Source organism: Papio anubis, chromosome 9 (assembly GCF_008728515.1).
Source record: "Papio anubis isolate 15944 chromosome 9, Panubis1.0, whole genome shotgun sequence".
NCBI classification, from domain to species: domain Eukaryota; kingdom Metazoa; phylum Chordata; class Mammalia; order Primates; family Cercopithecidae; genus Papio; species Papio anubis.
Window position 1 is genome coordinate 127,066,986 of NC_044984.1, and position 26,404 is coordinate 127,093,389.

The 26,404-nt window shown below is 52.9% G+C and overlaps 2 protein-coding genes across 4 annotated transcripts in view; one reads left to right on the forward strand and one right to left on the reverse strand.

Annotated features, from left to right (window-relative positions):
- Positions 1-2,452: 2,452 nt before the first annotated feature.
- Positions 2,453-11,644, forward strand: PGAM5 (PGAM family member 5, mitochondrial serine/threonine protein phosphatase). Of its 2 annotated transcripts, none has more exons than XM_009182096.3 (6): positions 2,453-2,708; positions 6,785-6,963; positions 8,932-9,057; positions 9,203-9,291; positions 9,469-9,602; positions 10,998-11,644. In XM_009182096.3, the coding sequence occupies exons 1-6, from the start codon at positions 2,518-2,520 to the stop codon at positions 11,146-11,148; spliced, it is 870 nt and encodes a 289-aa protein (XP_009180360.1). In that variant the 5' UTR covers positions 2,453-2,517; the 3' UTR covers positions 11,149-11,644. The 2 variants fall into 2 exon arrangements, with proteins under 2 accessions (XP_009180360.1, XP_009180361.1); XM_009182097.3 differs by having other exon boundaries at positions 9,472-9,602.
- Positions 11,645-15,365: 3,721 nt separating this feature from the next.
- ANKLE2 (ankyrin repeat and LEM domain containing 2) overlaps positions 15,366-26,404 on the reverse strand; it is a 37,957-nt gene continuing 26,918 nt past the window's right edge. For both annotated transcript variants that reach the window (XM_003907411.4, XM_009182102.4), the window contains exons 8-13: positions 24,736-24,908; positions 23,246-23,352; positions 22,203-22,393; positions 19,242-19,836; positions 17,772-17,903; positions 15,366-17,133 (exon numbers count right to left, since the gene is read on the reverse strand). In XM_003907411.4, coding sequence (XP_003907460.1) covers positions 16,932-17,133; positions 17,772-17,903; positions 19,242-19,836; positions 22,203-22,393; positions 23,246-23,352; positions 24,736-24,908 — 1,400 coding nt within the window. In that variant the 3' untranslated portion in view covers positions 15,366-16,931. The remainder of the gene's footprint in view (positions 17,134-17,771; positions 17,904-19,241; positions 19,837-22,202; positions 22,394-23,245; positions 23,353-24,735; positions 24,909-26,404) is intronic.

The following is a 26,404-nucleotide window of genomic DNA, read 5'->3' on the forward strand; positions in this document are numbered from 1 at the left end:
CTTTTTTTTTTTTTTTTGAGACAGAGTCTCGCTCTGTTGCCCAGGCTGGAGTGCAGTGGCACAATCTCGGCTTACCGCAGCGTCCCGTTTTCAAGCGATTCTCCTGGCTCAGCCTCCTGAGTAGCTGGGATTACCAGCGTGCGCCACTATACCCTAATTTTTTGTATTTTTAGTAGAGATGAAGTTTCACCATGTTGGCCAGGCTGGTCTCGAAATCCTGACCTCAAGTGATCAGCCTGCCTCAGCCTCTCAAAGTGCTGGGATAACAGGCATGAGCCACTGCGCCTGGCGTAAAAAAATACATTAAAAAAAAAAAATCTTTTTTCTTGGGCTGGTCAGTTTCCACACAGAGGAATCCTTCAGTTCTTGTCAGGGCGTTGGGGGAAGGATGGTGGTGGTAGCTGAGCATGCAATGAGCCTAGTGGCCAACATTCTTGTGACTAACCGGATGAAAGGGATTAGAGGTCCTACTCTTCCTTATGTGAACTCCGTATAATCCCGTCTTTATTACTGCATCCCGATCCGAGCTATGCTTGGTGTCCAGAATCCTCCTGTTCAGGTCCCCTGGAATGGCCTTTCTCTTAGTGCTCCACGGTGATGAAAGTGAGCTAATCCCCTGAACATGTGTGTGAGAAAGGAAATGTGGAAGGCAACCTTTTCCTCTAAATGCTCCTGCTTTCAGTTCCACAGCCCTCAGACAGGAGGCTAGCGCTGCCAACTCCCAGACTCTTCCAGACTCACTGGATTAAATGAACTTGCTTCTTGGTTTCCTTCCACATAGGCACTGGTGTTCCATTTTCTCAGGTCCATAAAGATCTGATTTCCAGTTTTCAAACTTTTGTTAACTGATTTATCTGCTGTCGTTTCTTTTTTTTTTTTAATTAATTAATTATTTATTTATTTATTTTTGAGACGGAGTCTTGCTCTGTCACCCAGGCTGGAGTGCAGTGGTGCGATCTTGGCTCACTGCAAGCTCCGCCTCTCGGGTTCACGCCATTCTCCTGCCTCAGCCTCCCGGTAGCTGGGACTACAGGCGCCGCCACCGCACCTGGCTAATTTTTTTGTATTTTTAGTAGAGACGGGGTTTCACCCTGTTAGCCAGGATGGTCTCGATCTCCTGACCTCGCGATCCACCCGCCTGGGCCTCCCAAAGTGCGGAGATTACAGGCGTGAGCCACCGCGCCTGGCCCTGTCGTTTCTTCTTATGGACTCAACTATGTCCTTGTGGATTTTCCATTTTGTTTTTTATTTTTTAGCTGGAGTGCAGTGGTGCGATCTCAGCTGACTGCAGCCTCTGCCTCTCCAGTTCCAGAGATTCTCCTGCCTCAGCCTCCTAGGTAGTTGGGATTACAGGCGTGTACCACCATGCGTGGCTAATTTTTGTATTTAGTAGAGACGGGGTTTCACCATGTTGGCCAGGCTGGTTTCAAATTCCTGACCTCGGGTGATCCACCCGCCTCAGCTTCCCAAAGTGCTGGGATTACAAACATGAACCACTGAACCTGGCCAATTTTTTTGTTTTGTTTTTTTCAGAGTCTCACTCTGTCACCCAGACTGGAGTGCAGAGGCACGATCCTGGCTCACTACAACCTCTGCCTCCCGGGTTCAAGCGATTATCCTACCTCAGGTTCCTGAGTAGCGGGGAATACAAGCGCGCACCACCATGCCAGGCTAATTTTTTTTGTATTTTCAGTAGTGAGGGAGTTTCACCATGTTGGTCAGGCTGGTCTCGAACTCCTGACTTCAGGTGATCCGCCCACCTTGGCCTCCCAAAGTGCTGGGATTACAGACGTGAGCCACTGCGCCTGGCCCAATTTTCCTTTTTTTATATTATTAATTTTTTTTGAGACAGGGCAAGCGTCCAGCAATGGGTAAGCGGTGGGGTCGGTCCACACAGGGAGCGCCGGTCCCCCTGGAAGGAAACCCAGGCTCTAACGAGGTTCCTCTGAGGACCCTGCTAAGCGAAATGCGCCGGCCACAGAGGGGCTGTCCCGCAGGAGGCCGGGACCAGAAGTAACAGCCTGGCCGAACCTGAACGCACTTTACGGCGCTTGAACCGCACACGCAGGAACGGCGCCGGCGGAAAAATTTATTTCGGGTTCTGCCACCAAAAACGTAGCCTTTAAACAAATCTGTCGCGGTTTCCCAGCTCCCTTAAACCAGGGCCCCAAGTTCTCCTCCGCGTCTCCGCCCCGCACCCAGCCTCGGGCCTGGGCAGGCGCTTCCGGTGCGGAACCTTCTGGAAAGCACCGCGCCGCCCTCCCGGCGTCTCCACAGCTCCGCCCGCACCTGCGCGCACCGGCGTTCCCGAGCACCAGTGACGGGACGGAAGAGTGACGGGGCAGTCGGCTCCGCGAAAACACCCCTTCGCTGAAGGCTGCCCCGCGCCCCGCCGCGCCCCAGGAGGCGGGACTTCCGCCCCCGCCTCCCGGAAGCGGCCTCCCGCGGAAGCGTGTCCCTCGCGGAGCGCCGTCGGGGCCGTGGGCGCCTGCGCGGGCCGGCGCGGGAGCGGGCGGCATGGCGTTCCGGCAGGCGCTGCAGCTGGCGGCCTGCGGGCTGGCAGGGGGCTCGGCCGCCGTGCTCTTCTCGGCCGTGGCGGTAGGGAAGCCGCGCGCGGGCGGGGACGCGGAGCCACGCCCGGCTGAGCCGCCGGCCTGGGCGGGGGGCGCGCGGCCGGGCCCCGGCGTCTGGGACCCCAACTGGGACAGGTGCGCGCGGGGCTGGTCGGGGCTGGGGTCGGGATGGGGGTCAGGGCCGGTGTTACCGTTGGGATCGGGATCGGGACCAGGACCAGGGTCGGGATCGGGACCAGGTTCAAGGTTGCGATCGAGTCGGGATCTGGGGTCGCCGTCCGCTTCCCCCGGCGAAGGAACCGCCTTCCGGGGCCGCTCTGCGCTGAGGGTTCTGGGGGCGGCGGGCCCTTTCCGCCGGCTTCTGTGGGCCGAGCTCCGCCTCATCGTCGCCCTTCTCTCCGCCCCTGCGAGTCCGTCCTGGGTGCCGTCGCCGGAGCGCGGGCCGGGGCGAGGCTGGGGTGGAAGCCGGGCCTCCTCCAGGGGCGTTTGCAGGAGCGCGCCCGCGAGCCGCGTGCGGTTAATGAGCGTTTGAAATATGGCCCGTGTGATTCCTGAAGGGAATGCTTAGTTTACGTCCATTTAAACTTAAGCAGGCCGGGCGCGGTGGCTCACACCTGTAATCCCAGCACTCTGGGAGGCCGAGACGGGCGGATCACGAGGTCAGGAGATCGAGACCATCCTGGCTAACACGGTGAAACCCCGTCTCTACTAAAATACAAAAAAACTAGCCGGGCGAGGTGGCGGGCACCTGTAGTCCCAGCTACTCGGGAGGCTGAGGCAGCAGAACGGCGTGAACCCGGGAGGCGGAGCTTGCAGTGAGCCGAGATCGCGCCACTGCACTCCAGTCTGGGCCACAGAGTGAGACTCCGTCTCAAAAAAACAAAAACAAACAAACAAAAATAAATAAACTTAAGCACGGCCGGGTGCAGTAGCTCACGCCTGTAATCCGGGCGTTTGGGAGGCCGAGGCCAGAGGATCGCTTGAGCCCAGGAAGTTGAAACCGGCCTGGGCAACATAGGAAGACCCCCATCTCTACAAAAATTACAAAATAAGTTAGCCGAGCGAGGTGGCGCGCGCGTGTGGTCCCAGCTACTCGGGAGGCTGAGGCAGGAGGATCCCTTGAGTCCAGGGGTCCCAGGCTGCAGTGTGAGCCGAGATCCCGCCACTTCACTCCAGCCTAAGCAACAGAGCCTGTCTCAAAGGAAAAAAAAAAAGTGCAGGTTTTTAACATTGGTTATGTGTTGAAATAGTATTTTTAGCATATTGAATTAAAAGTATGATCGAAATTCACCTGTTTCTTTTTAATGTTGCTGTTAGAAAATTTATAATTTTCACATGTTGCTGGCATTGTTTCTGTCGGCCAGGACTGCTCTCGAGGCAAGGATGGTTTGCCCAGTCCTAACTGCTCCTTATACTCAGTACTCTGAGAAAGGGGCACAGAATTATACTTACTACTGTGGTTGTGTTAAGTACTTTATATTACTTTTTTTTCTTTTGTTAACCTTATTTCCTCTATTATTAGCATCATACACTAAGCGTGGTATATATATCAAAATTAATGAGCCGTAACCCATACATTATTACTAAGGTTCATGCTTCACTGAGATTTCCTCAGCTTTTACCTGCTGTTCTGTTCTAGGATCCCACATGACAAGCAATCTTCATGCCTCCTCAGGCACGTTTTGGTGGTGATAATTTCTCAGACTTGTTTCGATGATCATCACTGTTTGAGGCGTCCTGGTCAGGAGTTTTATAGAAGGTTCCTCAGTTGAGATTTGTCTGAAGATTTTCTCATGATTAGATTGGAGTTATATTCTTTTTCTTTCTTTTCTTCTTTTTTGTTTGAGATGGATTTTCGCTCTTGTTGCCCAGGCTGGAATGCAATGGCGCAATCTTGGCTCACTGCAACCTCCGCCTCCTGAGTTCAAGCGATTCTCCTGCCTCAGCCTCCCGAGTAGCTGGGACTACAGGCATGTACCACCACGCCATCTAATTTTGTGTTTTTAGTAGAGAGGGGGTTTCTCCATGTCGGTCAGGCTGGTCTTGAACTCCCGACCTCAGGTGATCCACCCACCTCGGCCTCTCAAAGTGCTGGGATTACAGGCATGAGCCACCATGCCCAGCCCATTAAATTCTTTTTTAAAAATCAGTAAAATATTCTGAATTTCTTAGGCCTTTTTAAGGAAAGAGATTAAGGTTAAAGAACTTGAAGTAGGTTGGGTGCAGTGGCTCACACCTGTAATCCCAGCACTTTTTGAGAGGCTGAGGCGGGCGGATCATTTGAGGTCAGGAGTTTGAGACCAGCCTGGCCAACATGGTGAAAGTCTGTCTTTACTAAAAATACAAAAGAATTAACCAGGCATGGTGGCACACACCTGTAGTCCCAGCTACTCAGGAGGCTGAGGCAGGAGAATCACTTGAACCCAGGAGGTGGAGGCTGCAGTGAGCCCAGATTGTGCCACTGCACTCCAGCCTGGGCGACAGAGGGAGACACTGTCTCAAAAAAAAAAACTTGAAGTAGAACCGGGAACTGAGCCCAGCCTTTCTCTTTTAAGCAGGTGTTCTGTATTTGCTTGCCATGTCTGGGGAGAAGTGAATTGGGCCTTGTGGGCTGGGAAAGACTCGTACAGACAGAAGGCATGAGCAACTACAGGAAGGTGCTAGAAGACAGCGTGTTTCCTCTTGAGTCTCATGTGTCCACGCTGTAAAGTTCCAGAGCCTCATCTGGTGAAATCTCCCACTTCTTCCTGGAGGTCTCCTGCAGTGCACGGCTTCCTGTCTCTGTGCCTATAGCTCCCAAATATTTTCACCCTGACTCCCCCATACCTGCCAGTTTGAGTCTTGGCCTGGTTTATGACAGGCCCCCAGGTCAGCGCAGCCCGAACAGAGCCCTTGAGTCGCGACCATACCCTTCCACAACTTCCTTTTCTGCCACTGTCTCTGAGTAAATACCAGCACGTTCCACTTTTGCTCTTCCCAGCTCTGCCGTGTTGAACTTTTTTTGTTGCTGTTCAGACAGGGTCTTGCTCTGTTGCCCAGGCTGGAGTGCAGTGCACTGCAGTGGCGAGATCATGGCTCCCTCCCAGGCTCAAGTGATCCTCCCACCTCAGCCTCCTGAGCAGCTGGGACTACAGCTGCGGACCGCCTTGCCCAGCTAACTTTTTAATTTAATATTTTTGTAGAGACGGGGCCCCCCTGTGTTGCCCAGGCTGGTCTTGAACTCCTGGGCTTCAGTGATCTGCCCACCCTGACCTCCCAAAATGCTGGGATCCGCTTTTTCAGATTCCAGCAGCTCCGGAACAGGACTTCATAATGGGAATGGTTTCTTCCTCACTGTCTGATGTGATAGTCACTATCCCATGTGGCTGCTGAGTGTTTGTTTATTTTCTGAGGTGGAGTCTGGCTGTGTCGCCCAGGCTGGAGTGCAGTGGTGCAATCTCAGCTCTTTGCACCCTCCGCCTCCCGGGTTCAAGCGATTCTCCTGCCTCAGCCTCCCAAGTAGCTGGGATTTCAGGTCTGTGCCACCAAGCCCGGCTGATTTTTTCCATTTTTAGTAGAGATGGGATTTCACCATGTTGGCCAGGCTAGTCTCGAACTCCTGACCTCAGCTGATCTGCCCGCCTCAGCCTCCCAAATGCTGGGATTACAGGTGTAAGCCACTGCACCCGGTCCTGAGGGTCTAAAATGTGTTTAGTATGACTGAGGACATGATGTTTTAATTTTATTTAATGTTGCTTAAATTTTTAATTGAAACATCCTCATAGCTGGTGGCTGCTGTTGGGCATTGCAGTTCTAGGCTCTGCTGAAGCATCATGGTCAGGGAGGCTGTCCTGGTCCCACGGACACTTTCCCCCTGCCCACCCATAGCCGCTGTCCTCCTTCCTAGCCTGGCGTTTCCGTACCCACAGGTGCATTCTGGGTGGTCTGTCTCCTGCTGTTCACTGTCTGCCTCTCCTTATTAGAGAAGATGCACAGGGCTTTGCTTATCTGTTTTGCTTTCCAGCACATAACGCAGAACAGGCCTGGAACTAGCTTTTTGGGAGGGAGAGTAGCGGTATGCTCAGAGAGGCCTCCCCAGGGCTGTGCCGAGGTCCTTGTCTTCTCTCCATGCTCTTCCCAAATAGTCTGACAATCTGGAAATAACATCTTGTCAGAAAAACTCAAACTTGGGAACAGAGGTCACAAGGACCTATCTTGTATTTCAACATCAGGCGAGAACCGCTGTCTCTGATCAACCTGCGGAAGAGGAATGTGGAATCTGGGGAAGAAGAGCTGGCGTCCAAGCTGGACCACTACAAAGCCAAGGCCACACGGCACATCTTCCTCATCAGGCACTCCCAGTACCATGTGGATGGCTCCCTGGAGAAGGACCGCACTCTGACCCCGCTGGGTATGTGGCGAGTCAGACCCTCTGTGACTCCCTTGGGTGTGTGATGGGGTCAGACCCTCCGGGGACACCCTTGGGGAGGTGACGGGGTCAGACCCTCCAGGGACGCCCTTGGGGATGTGGCCAGGTCAGACCCTCCGCGGACGCCCTTGGGGATGTGGCCAGGTGCATATCCTCTGCTGGTGCCTTGGTTATGTGATGCAGCTCCTCCGCAGACCCCACCAGTCAGCTTTCTTGAAAGTGTTTGGGGCACTGGGTCTCCTGGGGCCCATGTCTGAGGCCATCACCCCTGAATCACACATTGACATTACCAGTAACTGTCCGCTGAACTTGGATAGAAGACAAGCTTTTAAAAATGTCTTTACCTTGGCCAGGCGCGGTGGCTCACACCTGTAATCCCAACACTTTGGGAGGCCAAGGCAGGCGGATCACCCGAGGTCAGGAGTTCGAGACCAGCCTGGCCAACACGGCGAAACCTCGTCTCTACTAAACGTACAAAAATTAGCCAGGTGCGGTGGCAGGCACCCGTAATCCCAGCTACTCAGGAGGCTGAGGCAAGAGAATTGCTTGACCCTGGCAGGTGGAGGTTGCAGTGAGCCAAGATTGCACCACTGCACTCTAGCCTAGGTGACAGAGCGAGACTCCGTCTCAAAAAAAAAAAAAAAAAAAAAAAAGTCCTTACCTTTTAGCAAATGTCGGACCTATCTTGTTTGCATGAGACCAAATTCGGTGCATATCCTAGCAGGGGTTTTGTGCCTGCTTGACGCCTTGGAAAGCCACATAGCTTGTGCACTCAGCTGCTCACCTGGACCTGCTGCCAAAGACCCTTCTCTTCTGCACTCACAGGCCTGCTGCCTGGCGTCTGCTTTTTTTTTTTTTTTTTTTCCGGAGACAAGAGTCCTGCTCTGTTGCCCAGGCTGGAGTGCAGATGTGATCATGGCCCACTGCATGGGTTCAAGCGATTCTCCTGCCTCAGCCTCCCAAGTAGCTGGGATTACAGGTGCCCGCCACCACAGGTGGCATTTTTTTTTTTTTTTTTTTTTTGTATTTTTAGTAGAGACAGCGTTTCACCATATTGGCCAGGCTGGTCTCAAACTCCTGACCTCGTGATCCGCCCGCCTTGGCCTCCCAAAGTGCTGGGATGACAGGTGTGAGCCACCGCGCTCAGCCTGGCATCTGTCTCTCAATGCCCCGTTGAACAGGCAGGACTGAGCGACACAATCCCGCCTGTCCCCACTGGCAGACACTGCATAGACAGCACCCAGGAGGGTCCTTCCACCCTGTCCTTGTGTTCCTGTGCAGGTGGATCTGTAGGAGAGATGCCTAGAGAAGGAAATGTGGGGTAGGCTAAGGTAGAGTTTACACTTTGAAAAGTTCTTTAAATGGGATAGTGTCTGTTCATGCACATATTAAAAGTTCAAATGGTAAAAATGTGCAGGGCTGTCCTCCACAGATGCCTCCCTCAGCCCCCAGAACTGTCCCGGCTGCTTGTATACAAAGAAAGTGGAGTGAGAGACGCAGCTGTGGCTGCATCCAGTGGACTCAGCCTTCCCGAGGGCCTTTCCACCTGCATGCCAAAGCTCACAAGAGAAAAGGTGTCTGCACTGGTGTCCGGCCCCCGTGTAGCAGCTCAGGGTGTTTAGGTCCTGCTGTGTTGGCCTCCGTCATGGCGTGTGCCTGGTGGACCCTGAGGCTCAGGTTTTGGGCATAGTTAAGTGAAGGTGATGAGGGGACTCAGAAACCACCAGCTACTGTCCGGTTTCCTGCCATTGATGGAATTGGATGCTTTTTTTTTCCTGTATGGGGGTGAAGACAGTTGAGTGCCAGCCCCTCAGGCCCAAGCCTAGGGAGAGCAGGAGCCATGGGATGCACTTGCTGCCTGACGCGGGCTCGTGCTTGTGGGTGGAGGAGGGCGTGTTTGTGGGTGAAGGAGGGGGTGCGGGTGCGGCACTGAGGTGTTTCACCCTCCAGGTCGAGAGCAGGCTGAACTCACGGGGCTCCGCCTCGCAAGCTTGGGGTTGAAGTTTAATAAAATCGTCCATTCCTCTATGACGCGCGCCATAGAGACCACTGATATCATCAGCCGGCACCTGCCAGGTAAGTGCTGGGTGCGGGGCCTCCGTGCTTGCAGCAGTGGACGGCTGGCGGCAGGGCCCCGGCCTGAGCTCCTGGCCACTGGGAGGTCACAGCATCTCCACTGGCAGGGCCGCCGCACCCAGGGCTTCACTGTGCTTCTCCCCAGGTGTCTGCAAAGTCAGCACAGACCTGCTGCGGGAAGGCGCCCCCATCGAGCCAGACCCGCCTGTATCTCACTGGAAGCCAGAAGCTGTGGTAAAAACCTCCCCAGGGAGCAGCTGCGTCACCCCTGCCTTTCCTGGGCAAAGCGGCCCTGCGGGGCTCACCGTCCACCACGTGTCCGGCCATCCCACGGGCTTCCCCGGGCAGCGATGGGGTCTGTCCGCCTTGCCCGTGTACTTCCACACTGACTGTTCCTCACTCTGCCCCCAGCAGTATTACGAAGACGGAGCCCGGATCGAGGCTGCCTTCCGGAACTACATCCACCGTGCAGATGCCAGGCAGGAGGAGGACAGTTATGAGATCTTTATTTGTCACGCCAACGTCATCCGCTACATCGTATGCAGGTAGGCAGCCACCGTGCTGGTTGTGGCCAAAATAATTTCACACCTAGAGAAAAGCACTGCTGTTCCGGCCGGCGCCGCAGGGCAGCCCTGAGGAGGCTTGGGAAGCAGCCTGAGGGTGGCCATGCCACCCACAGAGATGGGGTGGTGGGTGGCTCAGAGGCGGTGATGGCAACACCAGGCTTTTCCACAAATGCGAATTGCGCCTAAGAAGTGCATCAAGATGCCACGGCGGATAGATCTCATCTCCGTTCTTCGCTTTCCCAGAAAGGGACCTGTTCCACTAACTGGCTGCTCCCTGCGTTTTTTTTTAATACGGGAAAAGCAGAAATTAAATTGTGTTTACTCGTAAGAAGTCAGCGTTTTTCTGATTTGTGCAAATCTTGAGTTGGGGTTGGGCCCCTGTCCTGAAGTGCGCAGGTCCCCAAGTGTGATGGCTCAATTCATGTCTATCCCAGCCAGATCTTCCCCGAGAAGCCCCGATTGAAGATAGGAGCAGCTCAGCTTATGTGTACCCAGCCCTGAGGCTGCTCTGAAACTTCTTACTGAGGGGCTCAGCCCCCGTTTGTAAAACAGAGCCCCCCGGCCCAGCCTCTTTTAAGGACAGAGCCCCCTGGCTCTAGTCCAGCCTGTTTTAAGGACAGACCTCCCCTGCCCCAGCCCGGCCCGTTTTAAGAACATAGTCCCGGCCGGGCGCGGTGGCTCAAGCCTGTAATCCCAGCACTTTGGGAGGCAGTGGTGGATCACCCGAGTCAGGAGATCGAGATAATCCTGGCTAACATGGTGAAACCCGTCTCTACTAAAAATACAAAAAATAGCCCGGTGGTGGCGGAAGCCTGTAGTCCCAGCTACTCGGAGGTGGTGAGGAATAAGCGTGAACCCAGGAGGCGGAGCTTGCAGTGAGCGAGATGGCCACTGCACTCCAACCTAGGCGACACAGTGAGACTACGTCTCAAAAAAAAAAAAAAAGAACATAGTCCCCTGGCTCTGGCCTAGCCCGTTTGTTTTTATTTATTTATTTATGTATTTATTGAGACGGAGTCTCGCTCTGTCGCCCAGGCTGGAGTGCAGTGGCGTGATCTCGGCTCGCTGCAAGCTCCGTCTCCCGGGTTCACGCCATTCTCCTTCTTCCTCAGCCTCCCGAGTAGCTGGGACTACAGGCGTCCGCCACCACAGATGGCCAATTTTTTGTATTTTTAGTAGAGACGAGGTTTCACCGTGTTGGCCAGTATGGTCTCGATCTCCTGACCTCGTGATCCTCCCACCTCAGCCTCCCAAAGTGCTGGGGTTACAGGCGTGAGCCACCGCACCTGGCCTGGCCCAGCCCAGCCTGTTTTAAGGACAGAGCCCCCGGCTCTAACGTGCTCTCTCTCTCTCTCTCTCCCCCTCTCTCCCCAGAGCGCTGCAGTTCCCTCCCGAAGGCTGGCTCCGGCTGTCCCTTAACAACGGCAGCATCACCCACCTGGTGATCCGACCCAATGGCCGAGTTGCGCTCAGGACCCTCGGGGACACGGGGTTCATGCCTCCCGACAAGATCACCCGGTCGTGAGGGCACCGCAGGGCTCTGGCCTCTCCTTCCCTCTGTCCTCCCTGCACAGGCCGCACGCACTTACGTTTTGTTCCCGAGGAGACAGGTGGAAAAGTAGAAACCTACAATGCTGCATCTGGGGAGTGACTTGTGGCCAGGCTGAGAAGGGGAGAGTTGGGATCAGACAGCCTGACTTCTATACAGGGTTTCATACCTGACCAAGGAACCCCCAGGATGGCGTGGGGTTTAAGGCGAAGACCTCTCATGCAGAAGTCAGGCCTGTTGTGGGGACCTGAATGAGGCCTGACCCAGACTACCATGTTCGCAGCCGCAGCTGACCCGTGCCAAGGGTCCATGCTCCGTTGGCAAAGCCAGTCAGGCACGAGGGTGACTGAGGCACACGGATGAGGGCACCCAGGTTCTGTTCACAACTCACTTCACCTCATACATCCTTTTAATTTCTTAAAACCCTCTTGTCATTTAAATATTTGTCAATTAAAGATTTTCTGGATGGGCACAGTGGCTCACACCTGTATTCCCAGCTACTTGGGAGGCCAAGGTGGGAGGATCTCTTGAGCCCAGGAGTTTTAAGACCAGCCTGGACAAGGCAACATAGCGAGACCCTGTCTCTACTAAAAATACAAAAGTTAGCTGGGCATGGTGGTGGGCATCTATAGTCCCAGCTACTTGGGAGGCTGAGGTGGGTGGATCACTTGGGCCCAGGAGTTGGAGGCTGCAGTGAGCTGTGATTTGTGTCACTACCCTCCAGCCTGGGCAACCAAGGGAGACTTAAAGCAATTTTTTTTTTTTTTTGAAACGGAGTTTCACTCTTATTGCCCAAGCTGGAGTGCAGTGGCGGGATCCTGGCTCACTGCAACCTCTGGCCTCCTGGGTTCAAGTGATTCTCCTGCCTCAGCCTCCCAAGTAGCTGGGATTACAGGCGCCCGCCACCGCACCCGGCTAATTTTTGTATTTTTAGTAGAGACGGGGTTTCACCACGTTGGCCAGGCTGGTCTTGAACTCCTGACCTCGTGATCCGCCCGCCTCGGCCTCCCAAAGTGCTGGGATTACAGGCGTGAGCTACCGCACCCAGCCGGGGATTAAAACATTTAAACGTGTTGTGTGTACCCAGATATTGTGTTAATTTAGGAAAAACTAAAATTTCTATGAAGTGGTTGTGACTATTTTCTGTAGTCGATACGATTGGGATATCTGATCTATTTCTCTGTCTACTTTGGAAATGATTGCATAATAAAATTTTACTGTTTTTCTTAAAAGGACTAGTGACTGTGTTAAAAACAGGAAACTTCAGCCAGGCACGGTGGTTCAAACCTGTAATCCCAGCACTTTGGGAGGCCAAGGTGGGCAGATCACGAGGTGGAAGTTCAAGACCAGCCTGACCAACATGGTGAAACCCCGTCTCTACTAAAAATACAAAAATTAGCCAGGCGTGGCGGGCACCTGTAATCCCAGCTACTCGGGAAGCTGAGGCAGGAGAATCGCTTGAACCCGGGAGGCAGAACTTGCAGGGAGCCAAGATCACGCCATTGCACTCCAGCCTGGGCAACGGAGCGAGACACCATCTAAAAAGGGAAAAAAAGGAAACTTTTGCAGTGTGAGAAACGATGGTGCCACCAGAACCCTTTGCACAGGGTCCCGTCTCCCCATGGTTTTGACACCTCTGCCTGTGTCACACCAGCTGCCTGCTCAGAGGACTTCTGCCAGCGGCCTGGGCCCTCTCCGAATTCCTGACCAGGACGGCAAGACTGACCAGTGGCTGTGGAGACAACAGCCACAGCAACCAAACGCCATTGTCTAGAAACAGTTTGATAAGCCAGGGCTGCACCGACTTCAAAAACAAATACCAGGCACGCTCACGCTTGACCTCAGACAGGAGCAAGGCTCTCGCGGAAGGAGTCCGGGATGCTCTCAGTCAGCTGCACAGGCGCCCACACCACAGTCCCAGGCGGGGCCTCTGGGGATGGGCGGCGCTGCAGGGCTAAGCCTTTGTTTTGCTTGGGCCCCGGCTCCTCTGTAAAGTGGGAAAGCTTGGAGGTGGGAGCGGGGCCAGCACGCCTGGCACCAAGGCGGTGCTCAGAGCAGGCACAGGGTTGCTGGGCGGAGAAGCTCATTGCAACGTGGAATGACCACACATCAGCTGGCCCTGACCCCCACCCAGCCCGTGGCTACTCCCGTCACTCACGTCACAGACCTGAGTCCCACCCACGTGAAGATCTGGACAGACTCCCAGGTCTAAAGGGGGAAGCGGAAGGGGGACCGTGAGCAGTTTTCAGTGCATCACAAGAAACCAGTGACCCAGAAGTCTTCGAAATGCTTACGCAAAAAAAAAAAAAAATCCCCAAAAGGAAAGAAAACCTGATGATGCTGCTTAAATCAGATTTGAAGTCAAGGATTTTGAAAAGTTAAGCCACAAACTCAGTGTGTGACTCATTCTTTAAGAGCACACGGCAATGATAACCTGTATTCTTGTTTTTCAAGTCTACAGCCCTTGGTATTCCCAGGCAGCCTCCAATCCAAGTCCTAACCAGGCCCTGCTTATCTGCCAAGATCAGAGACTCTGGATGTGTTCAGGGTAGTATGGCCATAGATGATTACCGAAGTTTCTTGAATATGAAACTTTAAATAACTTTTAGTTTCTTTTTCTAGAGTAAATTCCCAGCAAACTTTTTTTTTTGAGACATAGTCTTGCTCTGTCACCCAGGCTGGAGTGCAGTGCCATGATCTTGGCTCACTACAACCTCTGCTTTCCCGGCTCAAGCGATTCTCATGTCTCAGCCTCCCAAGTGGCTCGTTCTGTAGGCGTGCATCACTGCACCTGGCTCATTTTTGCATTTTTAGTAGAGAGGGGTTTCACTCTGCTGGCTAGACCGGTCTGGAGCTCCCTGGCCTCAGTGATCCGCCCACCTCGGCCTCCCAAAGCGCATGAGCCACTGTGCCTGGTAGACGTTTCCCTTCTAGAACACCTGCTGTCTAAGTGGTTCTTACTGGGCCTTTTCCAGTCTTCTGCATTGGGGACAGACGTAGATTAGCAACGTGAGGACGGCGCCTGGTTTGGCTGGTTGCTGGTGGGGGTCTAATTTCTGAATGCTGGACTCAGGGCAGGCATGGCTGGGGAGAGGCAGGCAGGGGCAGGCAGGAGACTGGGGAGTGGGGATCTGAAGACCCCAGGGATCTTCAGCGCACGAGTGTGCATGTTGTGAACGCCCGCACAGAGGGAGCCGTGTGAGGGGAAGGCTGGGGGGGCTTTGGACTGGGCCAGTTACAGGGGTCCAGTGACGTCAATGATGGATACTGTCCCCCGCTTTGGGACAGGCTGAAGACAGACTGAAGACTTCTCAAATGTTAGTAACGATACCCTCACTCTGGTCAAAGTGAAAACTGCACACAAGAAGCCTCAGTGAGACTGATGGGAATGGCATGCCACCAAATGGCAGCCAGCTGCCAGGGGCCGTCATGCCAACGTTTATCCCAAAGCCTTTTCTTGAGATAGCTGAGGAAGGAGCATTGGCAGGGCAGTCTGCAGCTGGAGCAGTCACAGGGTTTCCAACCATGACAAGCAGACGCCCGCGCCCTGCACGCGCAGCCAGGCCCCAACCAGGGTTCTGCCGTCAGCCCTTCCTGGAAAAGCTCTGCAGGCTTCTGGAAACATCCAGGCGACTCTGGAGGACCCAGCTGTGGTCCCTGCCATGGCGCCGCTGGCACGCCCACGGCTGGTATGCAGCACCATGGCTGCTTTTACCCCAGAAACGAGCAGCAGACTCCCCGGGCGCCTTCCTCACAGCTGCCACCACGCTGAAGCAGGGCACTTTCCAACCAAAGCCACCACAGCAACTGTTAATGTCACCAAGGTTCCCACTGCCAAGAGCAACAAGAAAATCTGTGCTCCTTTAACGGACGCCAGAAAGTCTTTCACAACTTAGTCCAGAAAGGGGCCTAAAACCAGCAAGCGAATCTGAGGGCGCCCAGGCTGACAGCCGTGCCACCAAAACAGTGCCGTGTGCCTGGGCACAGGTGAGGGATCTTTCCAGAAGCTTAGGATTATTACCACGTGGTTCTGAAGTAATGCATTTCATTAAGTGTTTTGTGAAGGACATAAAGCCCCGGGACACACGAGAATGCCTTCGTTGGGTCTGGAATCGCCTCCCACAAACAAACGGAGAAACAGTCAAAGGCGGCCTAAGACCTGGGAAATCAGGAGCAGTGGCCTATATACAAAATCAGGGCCAAAACCTTTTACTTTCTATTTGAATTTACAACCATATACAGACAATATGGTAAGATTTTAGAGAAAACAGATCATCACTATGAATATCCATATTCTGATTTCTTTTGAGAACCAAGATGCCTTTTAAAATGCTGCTGCTTAGAACAGCATGTGTTGTCTGTCTGGTGTCTAGGTCTTGTCTGCTACAAAACAAATGAAGACACCCTGTGTAACAAAATCAGATTTTAACATTTAAATCTTGATTCCAATATTCCTCACCTATATCGTCATATGAAAGAAATAAGCCTTTTTTTTTAAAACAAAGTTTCAATTCAGAATTTTTACAAACAAAAACAATCTTGTATCTACTTACTATCACTATATTCTCAAAAAGCAAGTTCAGGAAATTTAAAAATGATTTTTATAAAAGGCACTGAAGTTAGCAAAAGCATTGGTGGGTTTTCATTTTGGATGAAACACTGGAAATGTTCACAGAGTAACAACTGTGTGAGCAGGTGCCCGTAACACCCAGGAAGAAACCGACCTCCAGTTAGTACCTCCTGAGCACCTAGGCAGCTCCTCACACATTCTGAACACAGACCTTCATTCAAGCCAAGGTGAAGGCTACAATCAACACGGCAAGGAACCCAAATGGGACTTAAACCTCTGAACGCAACACTCTTTATAAAGGAGATCCCCACTGAAATGAGCCAAAATAAAGGATAACTTTATCGTGTAATCATTTACGCTCAAAAAAGCCTCAGAATAAACTTCAAAACAGAACAATGTACAGATTGTATTACTGCTACACTGGCACCTGAACGAAGTAGGCAGTGAAGGCTCGCGTGCTGAGGAAACGGAACACCTTGGCTCCACTGCTGCTGAGCTCTGCGTGGCTCCTGGCACCGCTCCTATGGGCTGCAAGACTTCCCACAGAGAAAAGCCACTTTTATCTTCCGATCAGTAATTTAAATATTCCAAACAACCCAAATTATAACAGTTGCTGCGAGTCTGAGGCGCACTCCGGGCTCCCTGATCCCAGCCGTCCACCTCACTCTGTCTGAACCATGAGACCCACAGGCGAACTAACAGGGACTCTGCCAGCATCATGCCACCCCCTGCCCCAGCCCAGGAAAAGACAAGGCGGCAAACAGTTCATCTTGGTGAGCGCAGGCAGCGCGGGGACATCAGTGCTCACGCCTCCGCCAAGTCCCTCCTTGTCCACAGCGTTTGTTGGATGCTGTGGTGAGTACCTGGCTGTCTGCCTGCAACTGCCTCAGCACCCTTTCCTCTGCTACATTTCAGACCTAGAAACTGCCACCTAAAAAGTCCACCACTACCACATGGACATTTTCCAGAAAATTGGTATCTGAGTTTGCTTTCATTAACTTCTAACTTCCAAAATATCAGAAATCCAAGTTTTATATAAAACATTTAAATCTTCTAAAATTCTCACACCCTCAAAGTGAGGATTAATAATAATTTAATCAGAATATATTCCTTTGTGACAGTTTAGCAACAAACATATGACCCTTCCTTCTTTAAAACTGAAGAACCAACCGAGAGCCCAGCGCTAAGCCTACAGGGCGGCAAGCTCAGCCAGGCGCGCCATCCTGCGGAGCTGGTTCCCGTGCGCGGGGCTGTAGCGCCCAGGACTGCCCGGGCCCGGCTTCCCGGGGTTGCTCCCAGCTGCACTGTTTCTCCCCGGACTGTAGCTGTGAGGGCCACTGAGATCTGGCAGCCGAGACTTGAACTTTCCTTTCACCGCGGGACTGGGCCAACTGCGGAAAGCAAGAAAGAACTGTTAGCAGACGGGCAGGCCAGGAGATGAACAGCGAGAGAGTGGGAAAATAATGGCCCAGGACTCAGGCACACGCGCCTGGGCAGAGAGGCACTGCTGAACCCTGGCACCGTGGGCACACACACCCGGGCAGAGAGGCACTGCTGAACCCTGGTCCCGTGGGCACACACGCCCAGGCAGAGAGGCACTGCTGAACCCTGGCACCGTGGGCACACACACCCGGGCAGAGAGGCACTGCTGAACCCTGGTCCCGTGGGCACACACGCCCAGGCAGAGAGGCACTGCTGAACCCTGGCACTGCTAAACCCTGGCACCGACTGGGAGAGTCAAGCTCATGGGGGTTTCCAGGAGAATCCTGTGTGATCTGAGTAGAAACCCTGCTGCTTCCACCCCTCTAGCCCTCAGCTTGTCAGCAGCTGACCCGTTCAGCTTTTCCACCCAACTGGAGATCTGTCCTGTGTGCAGAGAGCCACAACACCCAAACCCACAGCCTGGCTAACGGGCCTGCCAGCATTAGGAAGAGCCACTGGTACTTCCGCATGAACTGGAACTGGACCCTGCAGAAGCCAGTTTCCAACAGCTGCCCTGCGGATAACAGGCTGTCCGGGCCCCATGTACCTCTGTCTGTCCGAGGGTGAGTAGCACAGGACAGCAGTCTTCCATCTGTGCACGGCTGGGAACTGATGGGGGTCGACATCTGCACACTCAAGAGCAGCCAAAACATCCTGATCGAGTTTTGACGGCTCCTCTCTAGAAACCACAATACAAGAAGCAAAAACATCTTTGGTAAAAACATGAAGACCTCTAAAATAGCACTACTTTTTTTTTTTATTTTGAGACGGAGTCTCGCTCTGTTGCCCAGGCTGGAGTGCAGTGGCGCCATCTCGGCTCACAGCAAGCTCCGCCTCCCGGGTTTACACCATTCTCTGCCTCAGCCTCCCAAGTAATTGGGACTACAGGCGCCCGCCACCACCCCCGGCTAATTTTTTGTATTTTTAGTAGAGACAGAGTTTCGCCATCTTGGCCAGGCTGGTCTTGAACTCCTGACCTCGTGATCCACCCACCACGGCCTCCTAAAGTGCTGGGATTACAGGCTTCAGCCACCGCGCCCGGCCTCCACCCACTGTTAAAATGCAGTTTTGCATATTTGCACCCTCAGTGCTCAGTAATAGAAGGTTAGGGACATTTATCCCGTTAGACTGAGACTGACCCCAAGATGGCTTTTCTTCCTAAAAGAATTTAATTCTTAGAAGAGATCATTCACACCAGTGGCAGGCACATCCCTAGGAAATAACAGCAAACACTAGGATCACCCACAGTCCAACCAGAAGAAGACCCAGAAAGAACGTCTAGAAGCTAGACTCAGAGACAGGAACTGAAAGCACATGGCAAGTCCACACGAAAGCTTGTGTGGGGGTCGGCGTGGTGGCTCCCGCCTGTAATCCCAGCACTTTGGGAGGCCGAGGCAGGTGGATCGTGGGGTCAGGAGTTCGAGACCAGCCTGGCCAACATGGCGAAACCCTGTCTCTACTAAAAATAGAAAAATCAGGCCGGGCGCGGTGGCTCAAGCCTGTAATCCCAGCACTTTGGGAGGCTGAGGCGGGTGGATCACGAGGTCAGGAGATCGAGACCATCCTGGCTAACACAGTGAAACCCCGTCTCTACTAAAAAAATACAAAAAACTAGCCAGGCGCGGTGGCGGGCGCCTGTAGTCCCAGCTACTCGGGAGGCTGAGGCAGGAGAATGGCGTAAACCCGGGAGGCGGAGCTTGCAGTGAGCCGAGATGCGGCCACTGCACTCCAGCCTGGGCGACAGAGCGAGACTCTGTCTCAAAAAAAAAAAAAAAAGAAAAATCAGCCAGGTGCGGTGGCAGACACCTGTAGTCCCAGCTACTCGGGAGGCTGAGGCAGGCGAATCACTTGAACCCGGGAGGTGGAGGTTACAGTGAACTGGTATCACGCCACTGCACTCCTGCCTGGGCGACACAGCGAGACTCCATCTCAAAAACAGAAAGCAAGCAAGCGTGAGTGGGAAAGGAGCAGGTTCGGAAACAGCACCGCAGGCGTGCACAGGGCAACACAAGCCTACCCAAAAAGGAAAAGCCGCCTGGCCGATTCCCTCGTGACCTCCAGCTGACCCTCGTGCCCGGGGCTGCTGGGACTCAAGGACATGTTAGCGATCCTGGCTGACATTTCACTTTCTGTCCTCCTGCGGCCAGGCCCGAGTTGGTCTGCGGGAGGAGGCGGCTCTAACAAGTCTCTTTCTACTGCATCGATTCTTGAAGTCAGGATCTTATCTTTAGTTTTCGTATTTTCATCTGGTGTCTTAGAAACGCTACTTCCTACATTTTGCAAATTCAGTTTATCAAACTCAACAGTCAAATCGGAGACAGGTGGCAGATGGGCTTCCTCCCCACGGGGCGCCTTTGGTCTCTTGCCCACCAGGGTCCTGCTGTGACTCAGAGGATGGCAGAGCCCATTTCTGCTGCTGTGTGGACCGCCTGGCTCGGCGGCTTCTATGAGGTCTGCCTCCTGCTCCAAGGGGAAGATGCTGCACCTCGCGTATCCAAAAGCACCAACTGTGGGCGGGCTGTTATTTCGAGCTGCATTTTGCCGATTTTTTATTTCTTCCAAGCTCATGTCATCTTCATCTAGAAACGCCCTCACAGAAATGGAGTTGCTGCCTGTGAGGAGGACAAGGAGCACTTCAGTGACAGGAATGACAGGAAGCCCTGGAGCTGCTCCGCTCCGTCCGTGACCAACCGCCATGACCCCAGCAACCGCAACTCTTACATTCAAATCCTACTCATCAGATTTCACAATGGAAAACCACCCACACGACTCCCTGGAAAAGGGCAAACAGGACCCTGCAGATGCAATCAGGCTGCTGGGCCAGGCGCGGAAGCTCACACCTGCAATCCCGGCATTCTGGGAGGACACGGCAGGGGGGTCGCCGGACCCCAGGAGTTCAAGACTGCCTGGGCAACATAGCGAAACCCCATTCTCTATAGAAAAATTAGCTGCCATGGTGGCACTCACCTGTAGTCTCAGCTATTTGGGAGGCTCGAGTGGGAGGATCGCTTGAGCCCAGGAGGTGGAGGCTGCAGTGGGCTGTGATGCCCCAGCCTGTGCCACAGAGTGAGACCCTACTTCAGGGAAGGAGGAAAAAAAAAAGCTGCCAGGCTGACTTCTTTTCTTTCAAAGGAAGGGAAATGAAAGGCCAAGGGCCGCCCAGGTGATGGGTGAGATGACCGCCCTGCACCCCTAGCTGCCCTCCAGTCCTCACTCCAGCTCTGATCTACTGCAACCCCAGGGGCTCCGAGTGTCACAGAGCCCCACAGGATCCCAGAAGATTGTCCAGAACAACTCCGTGAAGTAGCACTGCTGCGCGTTAGCTGTGCAGACAACACAGAAGAGCTCCTGGGCGCAGCCCTGTCCGACAGGCAACAGAAATGTCCCATGTGGTGTTCACGATGACGACCCTGGCCACAAGGGGGTCCAGAACACTTGAGCTGTGGCTCGTGCTACTTAGGAAATGAGTCAACTTTATGTAATAGTTATTAATTAAAATGTACATAGTCACAAGACAACACAGGAAGTGAGGCCACTTCATAGAAGGGAGTTCTGTGCCACCGTCAGCTACAGCACAGCAAGGTCAGATTTCAGTGCTTCCCGTATAACCACTGCACTGACTTCTCTCTAGTTCTATGGTTGAGAGTCACAGGTGACTTTCCAAGATTCATTGCTTCTTAGTTTAATGTATGTCAGTCATTTTCATTTTCTTTCTATCATTCCAGGGAGTTTGTTTTATAAATGAAGTGTCTTGTGGGCTAATGGCTCTATTCTGACCTTACACATTCACAATCACACACACTCTCTCACACACACACACACACTCTCACACTCTCACACACACACACTCACACTCACACACACACTCTCACACTCACTCACACTCACACACACAGTTTAAACTGTATATCTGCTTTTTTAGCAGATTCAAATCTCTAGTTATTAGTAAATTTGTTTTTTTAAAAAATAGAGACGGAATCTCACTATGTTGCTCAGGCTGCTTTCGAACTCCTGGGCTTCAGCAATCCACCCACCTCGGCCTCCCAAAGTGCTGGGATTACAGGCGTGAGCCGCCGCACCTGGCCATCATTGATGTTTTTATGAATCACTTTTAGATTTTGTGTAGATTAACCTCTTCCATCATGATCTTTCCATTCACTGCATCCGTGCTTTGGAAGCGCTTTGCGTCCCGGTGTCTGATACGCACCGCGTGAAGCGCTTTGCGTCCCGGTGTCTGATACGCACCGGTATTCTGGTGTGCACTCCTCTTTGCCTTTTTCCTGAAAATATGCCAAATCTAAAATATCATAGTCTCAGCCAGTGGAGTTCAGCTATTACGAGTTTTGAGAAAATGGCACAGAATGAAACATATTAGATTTTGGGTAATGAAAAAACAAGCAGAAATAGCAATACTGCTGAAAGCGATGTCATTATTTTTCAAATATCCTCCCCAACACACACCCCATTTAACATTAACCTTCCCAGCACTCTGGGAGGCCGAGGTCAGGAGTTCAAGACCAGCCTGGTCAATATGGTGAAACCCCGTCTCTACTAAAACAAAATACAAAAATTAGCCGGGTGTGGTGGCGGCGCCTATAGTCCCAGCTACTCAGGAGGCTGAAGCAGAAGAATCGCTTGAACCCAGGAGGTGGAGCTTGCAGTGAGCCAAGATTGTGCCACTGCACTGCAGCCTCAGTGACAAAGCAAGATTCCGTCTCAAAAAACATTAACCTAAAGGAAAGTACCAGACAGACCTCTACATTAAAAACACCGACAGAAATGAGAAACAGATGTGTGTATCCTGTCAGACCCCGGCCACGGGGGGCCCGTCCCAGCTGCCATGGCCACGTCTGCACGTGTTTAGACCTCAGCCACAGGGGGACCCGTCCCAGCTGCCATGGCCACGTCTGCACGTGTTTAGACCCCGGCCACAGGGGGACCCGTCCCAGCTGCCATGGCCACGCCTGCAGGTGCTTACCAGACATGGTGGCTTTATCTCCGCAGGAGGCTTCCCTTTCTCCTGTTTCTTGTTGAGCCTTTTTGCCTATTTCCTGCTGTGTGAGATATTCTTCTAGTCTTTGCAGGCCTTCCTGGGAAGACAGATCAACAAAACAGCCCAGAAATTCCCAGTATTCAACCCAGGGATACCCCAGCTCATGAGCTAGCTCTCTGTAAGAAATAAAACACAATTAACCAGTTACGACAACAGAAAAAATACTCAGAACTACACAGAAAAAAGCCACTAAAGCTTCAAGTACCAGAGCAATGTCTGCAATCATGGCTATAATTTTACTTTATCCTTAACTGGCGGCTAAAATCACACTTCGCATTTTCTGAAACCGCACTCCTCCTCACAGGGTAAGCAAGACCCGGCAGAGCTCTCATGAGCTGTGAACCGGCCGCGGGAAGGAAGGAGGCCTCAGCCCGACAGACCCTCACGCCAGCAACCCAGGTCACACAGTTCAGCTCCCACAGACGGACGTGTTCGTGATCATGGAACAGCCCTGTGGACTTGCCCATGGTTCTAGTCATGGCCAGGCACACGAAAGCCTGAAGGTCCTTTCTGGGTTCCACTTGTACACCTGACAACGGGCACGTATTTTGCAAAAATATTCTAAACAATACCACGAAGCTTTATTTGATTACAACACAATTTAGCTTTGTGGCTGTGCACTTCTTTTCCCCAAGGAATCCATACCATTATGCGGTACCTTCTATAAAGTATTAAGGCTCCTTAGAAACATGTCCCAGAATCAATAAAGAACTCCAACTAGAAAAGGAAAGAAGGCACTGCAGACATCCCCCAGGTGTGGGATGGAACTGGCTTAAGCTAGAATTCTGCAACAACAACTGCAGCGTGTCCAACATCCACAAGGAATTAGACCTTCATGAAAAGAACCAAGTCTCCCAGTAAAGGCTTCCTGGGAATTGGAACTTAGAAGCTGTGATTTGATTTTCCGTCATTAATGAAAACACGACCAACTGCGTGCCCCACGGTGCCACGGCTCAGCCTTTCAGTACCTTCCCACTCTCTCAAAGCCTCTTTCTGGGTCTGATTTCTTGACGTGGTGAAGGAAGCCTGCTTTCTCTCGAGGTGGAGTTTTCCAGAGTTTGCGAAAATCTTCTGCCTATGAAGAAAAAAAAAATGTATTGAGCCGTGCCAGGCACCGCGCCCCTCAGCTGGGGAAATCGCAGCAGCTGCCTGTCTCCTGACGCCCCTCCTTATCTCCCCTTCACTAGCAGATCCCTGGGCCACATGCCCACCTGTGGCATGGCTGAGTGGCCGCATGGCTGCACTCTGACCTGGGGGAGGGGAGGCGATCTCCTTTCTTGCAGCCCAGGGCTGTGAGGTTCAGAACCAGGAGGGCCCGAGCATGAGGCCTCACCCTGAGGACAGCAGACGGCCTGGAGCTGCCACACCGACACACATCTAACACTGCTCCCATCGCAGGAGAAGAAACCAGCATTGATCTTTCTTAGTCACTCTTCCTAGGGCTTTATGCTTTATGGATCTGACCTAATCCTACCTGATACCACCTAACTTTGGAGCCATTTTCTTTTTTTTTCTTTTGAGACGGAGTCTCGCTCTGTCGCCCAGGCTGGAGGGCAGTGGTGTGATCTCGGCTCACTGCAAGCTCCGCCTCCCGGGTTCCCGCCATTCTCCTGCCTCAGCCTCCTGAGTAGCTGGGACCACAGGCGCCCACCACCATGCCTGGCTAACGTTTTGTATTTTTTAGTAGAGACGGGGTTTCACTGTGTTAGCCAGGATGGTCTCCATCTCCTGACCTCGTGGTCTGCCCGCCTCGGCCTCCCAAAGTGCTGGGATTACAGGCGTGAGCCACCGCGCCCGGCCTGGAGCCATTTTCATCATAACTTATTTAGAAAGTTTTCAGGACAGGATTATATGTACAAGTCAGTATGTGAAATATTTCAATAGGAGAAAGAATTGAATTGTCAATTATAAATAAAAAAACGTGTACAACCTTTGGCCCACCAACACCATCATCAAGGATTTCTCCGAACATCGGGGATGAACCGGGGGCTGAGGCTTCCAGGAGAGGGACTGGCCTGGAGCATTTCGTCTAAGAGGAAGCCAGTGGGGGCTGCAGCCGTGGGGAAACGTGGTCAGGTGGACGTGCAGATGGAGCTTTCCTAGTCACAATGGGCAGCCTCGCTACACCAGCAAGGTGCCCTGAGATGGGCCGTCGACACAGAAAGAACAGGGTGACGCGCACACAGGACGCGGCTGGCCCAGGGAATATCTGCTTTGTTGAGACGTGTGGCTCCCAGCACATCGGCCCTGGTGAGCAAGCCAGAGAGCCAAGAACACACATTTCTCTGGCCAATGTTCTCACCACCACTCACTGGTGGATGGTTTGAGATGAGGACAACCCTGGGGCTCCACAGGACATGGCCCCTGAGACTACGCACAAGGCAACAGGCTGGAACACTCAGAACTGCAGTATAGGGACAGCCAGGCACCGCTTCCAGAAGCTTCTACAGCAGCTCACCTTGGCCGGACTCAGGGGCCCCGCGAAGGCTCTCAGGGTCAGCACTGGGTCTCTGGGGCTGCCTCCATGGCGGCTGACGTGAGAGGCCTCAGCCGTCTGGTCTGGGGACCACAGCTCCCCAATGACTGGAGAAGAAGTGTCTTCTGCTCTCAGGAGAGGCACGTAGTAGTGACCTGAGGGAAGAGACAAGCACTGGCTGCAGGCTTCTGCCCCCTCCGCAGGTCAGGTCTGGGTGATCAGCACGGGGGTCACACAAGCCCTTGCCAAGGCCTCTGCAAATGGATCCAACGGACAGGGCAGAGGCTGGTTTGCGCCAGAGCTCCCTTCACTTAATGCAAATGGATGCAATGGAAACAAAGTCACACGAGGTCTCAGAGCTCACTTCACTTAACCAGCCTCACTTTCCTCCACTGCTACAAGAAAGAAAAGAAAAGGAAGCCCCAGGTAGTTAAAGGACTGAGGGGTCAGACCTGAGTGAATAAGATTAGCACACAATAGGCGCTTAATACATTTTAAAAATAAGTTATATTTCATTCCAGCCAGGTGCGGTGGCTCACGCCTATGATCCCACCACTTTGGGAGGCTGAGGTGCACGGATGACTTGAGGTCAGGAGTTCAAGACCAGCCTGGCCAACATGATGAAACCCCATCTCTACTAAAAATACAAAAATTAGCTGGGTGTGGTGGCACACGCCTGTAATTCCAGCTACTCAGGAGGCTGAGACAAGAGAATCACTTGAACTCAGGAGGTGGAAGCTGCAGTGAGCCGAGATCACGCCACTGCACACCAGCCTGAGCGACAGAGAATCTGTTTCAAAAAACAAAAAAAAAGTTTTATTTTATTCCTTCTCTCCTTTTTTCCCCTCTTAGTTTCAGAGAGTCTCACTCCGTCACCCAGGCAGGAGTGCTGTGGTATGATCATGGCTTACACAGCCTCCAACTCCCAGGCTCAAGTGATCCTCCCACCTCATACTCTTGAGTGGCTGGGACGACAGGCGCCACCACACCTGGCTAATCTTTTACTTTTTGTAGAGATGGGGTCTTGCTCTGTTGCCCAGGCTGGTCTCGAATGCCTGGATGCAAGCGATCATCCCACCTCCACCTCCAAAAGTTCTGGGATTACAGGTGTGGGCCGCCGTGCCCGGCCTCCTCGCTTCTCAATTCTGCCTCTGTGGTATTTTATCACAGGTGTGGGCCGCCGTGCCCGGCCTCCTCACTTCTCAATTCTGCCTCTGTGGTATTTTATCACAGCTGTGGGCCGCCGTGCCCGGCTTCCTCGCTTCTCAATTCTGCCTCTGTGGTATTTTATCACAGGTGTGGGCTGCCGTGCCCGGCCTCCTCGCTTCTCAGTCCTGCCTCTGTTCTAGTTTACAGTTTGCATCACTGAATACGCATCTCTCAACAGATCTGGCATCACACGGCACTTGGATGTGAAGTATGGAAAGCACAAGGAAAAGTAGTGTCCTCAGGTCCCACGGGACAGTGCAATAAAGTCACACAGGATAGTGTCATGAGGTTCTGTAGGTTGCATGGAGGCCACACACCACCTCGTCCTGCTTTCAAACACAGACCCTGGAGACCCGGACTCAAGAGGCTTCCTTTACAGACAGTCACGCTGCTCAGGAACGCCTGGGAATTTCTTATGTTAAAGGCTTATTATAGTTTGTTT

What these genes read in the sequence shown, in the direction of transcription:
- PGAM5 (XM_009182096.3), top strand. Translation starts at nt 2,518, where the DNA reads ATGGCGTTCCGGCAGGCGCTGCAGCTGGCGGCCTGCGGGCTGGCAGGG. An exon ending in CATCAGCCGGCACCTGCCAG is followed by an intron (nt 9,058 to 9,202) that starts GTAAGTGCTGGG and finishes GCTTCTCCCCAG; the next exon opens with GTGTCTGCAAAGTCAGCACA. An exon ending in ATCCGCTACATCGTATGCAG is followed by an intron (nt 9,603 to 10,997) that starts GTAGGCAGCCAC and finishes CTCTCTCCCCAG; the next exon opens with AGCGCTGCAGTTCCCTCCCG.